This window comes from Zeus faber (assembly GCF_960531495.2).
Source record: "Zeus faber genome assembly, chromosome: 11".
Taxonomy (NCBI): domain Eukaryota; kingdom Metazoa; phylum Chordata; class Actinopteri; order Zeiformes; family Zeidae; genus Zeus; species Zeus faber.
Window position 1 is genome coordinate 32,549,418 of NC_137205.1, and position 7,500 is coordinate 32,556,917.

Genomic DNA, 7,500 nt, shown 5'->3' on the forward strand with positions numbered 1-7,500 from the left:
AAACTTCCAACATTGAAAGAAATAATTCAACTAAATACTGTTCTTTACACCACCCAGACACCACCCAGCACCAGGTCACCTTCCTGCTCCTCCTCCTCCTACTATTCCTGCTCCCCCTCCTCCTCCTCCTCTTCCCCCTCCTTCTCCTCCTCCTGCTCCTCTCTGATCTCTTTTCAACAGGTACTGTAGGAGCGTGGTACTACGTGCTTGAATACTCCTCGGGCATCAACGTCCTGCGACACTGAAGTTTCACCAAACAACAACATGAAGCAGCCGAGCAGCAGCTGCAGCTCCGCCCACAAAGTCAATGACATGAAGAGCGTGTGTCACAGGAAAACATCTGTCTCTCTCTCTGTCTCTCTCTCTGTCTCTCTCTCCATCTCTCTCTCCGTCTCTCTCTCTGTCTCTCTCTCCCTCTCTCTCTCTCTGTCTCTCTCTCTCTCTCTCTCTCTCTGAGTGATTGGAGGCTTGAGCGAGCGGAGCGTGTGAGCTTTTGGTAGAGTGAGTGATTTCTCTCTAACTTTTCTATCAATTGTATGTTTATAATTATTTGTTGGTGACGGTGGTAGGTTTTTTTGTTTTCTACTGGTTGTAGGGTGTGCGCACAGCGGGTGGGTGGGTGGGTGGTGGTGCGGGTCCGCAACCGCAACCATGTCGGACCTCACCAAGCTAACGAGGAAGACACGGGCAACTTAATGCCGTGCTTCCTCGGGTCTGGGTGGAGGACTGCAGCCTGGCGGTGGGGAAGGCTGTCGGCTACAGCAGCGTTGTGTCCGCAGCGCGGATGAACAGCGCGGTGGTCATCTTCCTGGACAGTGTGGACAAGGCGAACGGTGGCGAGCGGCGTTACGGTGAACGAAATGTTTGTTCCCGTCCTGCCTCTCTCCACACCGGCGAAGAGGGTGAACCTGGCGAATGTTCCGGCGTTTATTAAAGATGAGACCCTCACTAGGGAACTGGCGAGGCACGGGAAGGTGGTGTCGCCAGTTAAAAAAGTCCCGTCGGGGTGCAAGTCGCCGCTGCTTAAGGTTGTGGTGTCGCACAGGAGACAAGTCCTGATGGTGTTGAACAACAGGGATGCGGAGCTGAACGTAGCTTTCAAAATCAGGGCGGATGAGTTTGACTACGTGGTGTTTGTCAACACTGACACCACCAAGTGCTTTGGGTGCGGTGGGGAGGGACACCAGGTCAGGGCATGTCCAGGTAAGAAGGCAGACGGCGAGACAGGTGAGGCGCAGAAGGGTGGACAGGACAAGGAGGGAGCACAGGAGGGGGCAGGTGAGGGTCAGAAAGGGGAAAAGCAGGCGAAGGTGGGGGCACAGGAGGGAGCAGGGGGGGGTCAAGAGGGGGGAAAACAGGCAAAGAAGGGGGCACAGGAGGAGGCGGGGGAGGGCCAGAAGGAAGGAGGGGAAAAGCAGGTGAAGGTGGGGGCACAGGGAGAGGCAGGTGAGGGCCAAAAGGAGGCAGGGGAAAGACAGGTGGAGGTGGGGGCACAGGGGGAGACAGGTGGAGGGCGGAAAGGAAAGGAGAAGAAACAGGTGAAGGTGGGGGCACAGGAGGGGGCAGGCGAGGGGCAGGGGAAAAAAAGGGGGGGGGGGGGGGGAGGGGAATGTGGAGCCGCAGGAGGGAACGGGTGGAGGTAGACGGCGCAGCCAGGTGAGCGTGGAGACACGGGGGGAGGCAGGCGAGGGTCTGGAAAGCAGGCAGGTAAGGGTGGGAGGACAGGAGGGGAAGGAGGAGGGTCCGGAAGACAGGCAGGTGGGTGCGGGGGGACAGGAGGGGACTGGTGAAGGAAAGGAAGCTACAGAACAAAGTCGGAGGAGTGCAGGTGACGTAGCTAGGGAGGAGGAGGCACTGGAAGGAAGTGACTTTGAGATGGGGGACGAGGACGATCGGTTGAGAGTCCCTCGCCCCAAAAGAAAGTCCAACAAAATGACAGGAGACTCTCAGGCGAAGAGAGGGACAGCAAGCCAGGGGAAGGCAAGTCAGGAGGTGGAGCAGGGAGGCTCGGAGTCAGAGTCCTGGATGGAGGAGGACTCTGCTGCAGACAGTGAGGGGCAGGTTTTTCTCGGCGTAAAGAAGAAAAAGGGCAAAAAAAGCTACAGTGTGGGCAAAATAAAAGCGTTTCTGCACAGGACGAAGAATGTGAAAGGGATTAAGGTGGAGGATTTCTTCTCAGACAAGGAGTTGCTGGCGAACGCGGCCCAGCAACAGATGAGGAGTAAGGGGAGGGGAGGGTTCCACGGACCAGGAGGTGTACAGGCTCAAGAAGATGGTGCAAAAGATCAGGAAGGAGCTGAACAACGGAGAGGATGGGGAGGAGGTGGAGGTGGGTGCTGCTGTTCGGGCTGTTTCCCTTTTCCGTTGCAATGAGTGACTTTAACATCAGCGCGCTGAACGCGAATGGGGCCAGAGACGCAGCTAAGAGGTCTCTGCTGTACGAGCTGATGGAGCAGAAGAGGCTGGATGTGCTGTTGGTGCAGGAGACCCACAGTGACTCTGGCAATGAGGCTGACTGGAAGAGGGAGTGGGGGGGGGGGGTGGTGCTAAGCCACAAAAGCACCACCAGCGGGGGGGTGGCTCTCCTCTTTTCTAAGAGCTTTGCCCCAGCATCCTTTGAGGTGGAGGAGGTGGTGGAGGGCAGACTGATGGTGGTGAGGGCAGCATTTGAGCATTATAAGTTTGTCTTTATAAATGTGTACGCTCCCACCACAGGACCACACAGAGTCACTTTTTTGCAAGTTTTAAATGGGGTTTTAAGCAAAGCTCGTACTGGGGAGTTTTTGTTTCTAGGAGGTGACTTTAACTGCACCGAGAACGACCTGTTAGACAGGAACCACTGTGAGCCTCACAGAGCATCGCAGAACGCGATGAGGCTGCTCTCAAGCGAGAACGAGCTAACGGACGTGTGGAGGAGAACCAACGGGGATGAAAGACAGTACACCTGGGTGCACTGCAGAGGCACCTTTCTATCGTTGGCCAGACTAGACCGGTTTTACTGTTTTAAGCACCATTTCTACATTTTTAAGGAATGTAGAATGGTGCCTGTTGGTTTTACCGATCACTCCCTGGTTGTTTTCCGTGTTTTTATCGCCAATGTAAAGCCCAAAAGTGCATATTGGCATTTTAACACCACCCTACTATGTGACTCCAACTTTAAGGATGCTTTTAGGTTTTTTTGGGAAGGTTTTAGAAACAGAAAGCAGGATTTTATTTCCTTAAGACTTTGGTGGGACTATGGGAAGAGGGAGATAGAGCAGCTCTGTCGACAGTATACTCTCAATGTCACACGGGACATCACCAGATCTATGAGGGATCTGGAGACTGACATTGTGGAGTTACAGGGGGTAGTGGAACCCACTGGGAATCGAGATCACATTAAGGACCTCAAGTCTAAAAGAGCTGCTCTTGCGGACCTACTAGGCACCAAGGCGCAGGGGGCGCTGGTCCGCTCTCGCTTCCAGAGCGCAGCACTGATGGACGCACCATCTAGTTTATTTTTTAGCCTGGAGAAGAGGAACGGGCAGAGCAGGTTTATCCACGCCCTGAGATCAGACACAGGACAGGAGCTCAGGAGGCCGGAGGAGATCCGGACGAGAGCCATGGTCTTTTACACAGAACTGTACAGAAGTGAGCATGAGGAGCAAAAATAACTGTTTTACTTCTTGTGTGGGAATCTGCCCAGGGTCCCGGAAGATGTCAGTGCGGTGCTGGGGGTGCGGTGCTCTGACCCTGCAGGATCTTTCCACGGCCATGCAGAGCATGAAGGGGGGTAAGGCCCCCGGCATCGACGGGATTCCTGCAGAGTTTTACAAAGAGTTCTGGGAGGAGTTACGGGGGGACCTTTTAATGGTTTTCAATGAAGGTTTTAAAGATAAGTTATTGCCAGTCAGCTGCAGGAAGGCAGTCATCACTCTCCTACCCAAGAAAGGAGACCTGCAGGAGATCAAGAACTGGCGTCCTGTGTCCCTTCTGTGCACGGACTATAAAATCCTGTCGAGGGCGCTGGCCAACAGGCTGAGGGAGGTGTGGGACCTGGTAGTCCATCAGCACCAAACGTACTGTGTGCCTGGTAGGTCCATTCTGGACAATGTGTCCTTAATTCGGGATATTTTGGACGTCTCTAGTTCTCTGGGCATTGAAACTGGGCTCATTTCGCTAGACCAGGAAAAGGCGTTTGACCGGGTTGAGCACCCTTACCTCTGGAAAACTCTGGAGGCTTTTGGCCTCAGCCCTGGTCTGATAGCCATGATCCAGGTTTTGTACCAGGACATCGAGAGTATACTGAAGATTAATGGAGGGCTGAGCGGCCCTTTTAAAGTGCGTCGAGGGGTGAGACAGGGCTGCTCCCTCTCAGGGATGTTGTACTCTCTGGCCATAGAACCATTGCTGTGTCAATTAAGGACGAACATCGAGGGTGTGTTTCTAAACGGTCTCGAGAGAAGCCACATTCTATCAGCCTATGCGGACGACGTCATTGTCTTAATAAAGAAACAGGACGAAATCAGCAAACTGGAGGGGATCGTCAGGGACTTTGGGCTGCTATCAGCAGCGAAAGTCAACTGGGGCAAAAGCGAAGCGCTGGCTGTGGGCGGATGGAGGGGGGGACTTTTAAAACTGCCAGGAGGCTTACGGTGGCGAAGGGATGGGTTTAAGTATTTGGGAGTGTTTTTAGGGAGTGAAAGCATGGTGGGGAAGAATTGGGAAGGACTTTTAGGAAAGATACAGGGCAAGCTAAGAAAATGGAGGTGGGCACTGCCACAGCTGTCCTACAGGGCCAGGATGCTCATCATCAACAACCTGGTGGCCTCACAGCTGTGGCACAGAGTGGCCTGCGTCCAACCACCAGACCTGCTAGAAAGGAAGATACAGGCCGAGCTGATGGATTTCTTTTGGGGGCGGAATTTCCACTGGGTCAGGAAGGAAAAGGTCTTTCTGCCTAAAGAGGAAGGGGGGCACAGTGTGGTGGACATCAGGAGCAGAGTGGAAACTTTTAGGTTACAGTTTGTGCAGAAGTTGTTAACGGGGTACTTTAACGTTTGGAAGGACGTGGCGGGCTTGGTCTTAAAGAGGACTGGGAGGATGGGACTTGACCGCTCGTTGTTTTTAATGGACACGAGTCTTCTAAACACGTCGGGCTTACCCCGTTTTTATCAGGAGCTTTTTAAAGCATGGGGGTTATTTAAGAACAGGAAAAGGGAGGCCGCAGATTCCCTCCACTGGCTCCTGGAGGAGCCGGTGATCGGAGGAGCCAGGCTGGATGTGCAGGACGGGGCCACTCCAGGACTGAGGAGCATCCTGAGGGAGGCGGGGGTCCTGACCCTGAGGCAGGTGGTGGCGGCGGCGGGGAGCGACCTGCAGGACGGCGAGGCCATGGTGGAGCAGCTGGGGGTGAGGTCCACCAGGATCGTACACCTGGTGCTCAAGAGGTGGAGGGAGGCGCTCACGGAGGAGGAGCTGGCCCTGCTGAAGGAGTACGGCGAAGGCGCGGAGGAGCCAAACCCGGAGGATCCCTTCCCGGAGATGACCCTGACCCCCAACCTGGAGGGGTCCTCCGGGAAGCTGCTGCACAGGGCACGTTATGCAGAACTGGACCTGCACGCAGCCAGCGGGAAGGCTTTTTACAAAGAGTGTGTGGTTGTTTTAAATAGGAAGGGACTGGAGGGGCGGCAGGACACTGTCTGGAGGGGACGGCTCCAGATGGGGGGACAGGAGGAGCCGTGTTGGAGGAGTTTTTACAAAGCTCCCTCCAAGAAAAGGACGGGGGACCTCCAATGGAGGGTCCTACATGGAGCCGTAGCTGTCAACAGCTTTGTTTCTGTGGTCCAGAAACTGTTTTATTTTTGGGGCCAGATACTACAGGGCCAACGCAGAGAAATGGCGACTGCTTAATTTTCTAGTAGGGGAAGCGAAGATGGCCATCTACCTCACGAGGAGGAACAAACTGAGGGGAAAGGAGAGTGTTTAAGGAAGAGTGTTTGTAGCGTTGGTCAGGGCCAGAGTCTTGATTGATTTTAATTTTCACCGACTGATGAAGAGTCTGGACGTCTTCATCAAGCTGTGGTGTTTTAATGACGCCATCTGTTCCCTGGTGGAGGACGACCTTACATTTACATTTAGTTATTGATCAGACGCTTTTATCCAAAGCGACTTCCAATTGTTCAAACACTGACGGACGCAGCCATCAGGAGCAATTAGGGGTTAAGTGTCTTGCTCAAGGACACTACAGCATGCTAGCAGGAGGAGCCTGGGATCCAACCAGCAACCTTTAGATCACTAGACCACCAGCTCTACCTCCTGAGCTACCATCCCCGGTGCTGTGCTTCCAGTCTGTTTTTAACGTGTAGGACTCTGTTAGTGAACCAAGTGTGTTTGTTGTGTTGTCTGTAACTGTGAACCAGAGAAAATGTTAAAATAAAGATGCTTTAAAAATCCAAAAAAAAAATCTCTCTCTCCGTCTCTCTCTCCGTCTCTCTCTCGTCTATCTCTCTGTCTATCTCTGTCTCTCTCTCCGTCTCTCTCTCCGTCTCTCTCTCCGTCTCTCTCCGTCTCTCTCTCCGTTTCTCTCTGTCTCTCTCTCCGTCTCTCTCTCCGTCTCTCTCCGTCTCTCTCTCCGTCTCTCTCTCCGTCTCTCTCCGTCTCTCTCTCCGTCTCTCTCTCCGTCTCTCTCCGTCTCTCTCTCCGTCTTTCTCTCCGTCTCTCTCCGTCTCTCTCCGTCTCTCTCTGTCTCTCTCTCCGTCTCTCTCTCCGTCTCTCTCTCTCTTCCTGTGTTTTGAGCTGCAACCAGTGGCTCCAGGTGACTCACCTGTCTGCTGCTCCATGCTGAGGGGGGGGCTGGGGGCGCTGGGCTCGCTGAGCCCTGCGGTGTTGAAGGCTCGGACCCTGAAGCTGTGGAGGTTCTGAGGCTGCAGCTGGGATGGACAGACCCTGAGCGAAGTGCTCCGGCACTGGGCCACCAGCTCACTCCAACCCCCAGGCTCCGCCAGGCCTCCAACCCTCACCTCCACCACGTAGCCCAGCACGGCACTGCCGCCGTCGTAGCAGGGGCCGGACCAGGAGAGCACCAGGGGCCCGTCGGGAAGCTGGGAGATGAGCGGGCAGGATGGAGGAGGCTGAGGCCTCTCTGCAAGGAAAACAGGAAACTGTGGTAGAGGTAGAGAGGAGGTAGAGTAGAGGTAGAGTAGAGGTAGAGTGGAGGTAGAGAGGAGGTAGAGTAGAGGTAGAGTAGAGGTAGATTAGAGGTAGAGTAGAGTAGAGGTTGAGTAGAGGTAAAGGCAGTGCAGAGGTAGAGCAAAGTAGAGGTGGAGTGGAGGGAGGTGGAGTACAGTAGAGGTAGAAGGGGTGGAGGGAGGTACAGGTGGAGGCTGCCTTCTTCACATCTTGCCTGGTGGATTTTATTGGGGTGTTGTTATTTTTTCAAGTATTTACACAAAACATGTAGTTTTCACTTAATGTCCCAAAGCAACAGAAAGCAACAGGAGACGAGCGGCACAGGTTCCT

At 54.1% G+C, this 7,500-nt stretch overlaps 1 protein-coding gene across 1 annotated transcript in view; it reads right to left on the reverse strand.

The window, feature by feature from the left end:
- Positions 1–7,500, reverse strand: part of mylk5 (myosin, light chain kinase 5) — a 25,382-nt gene that overhangs the window by 6,737 nt on the left and 11,145 nt on the right. Inside the window, exon 5 of the mRNA XM_080009601.1 lies at positions 6,806–7,123. Within this exon, the coding sequence (XP_079865727.1) occupies positions 6,806–7,123 (318 nt within the window). The remainder of the gene's footprint in view (positions 1–6,805; positions 7,124–7,500) is intronic.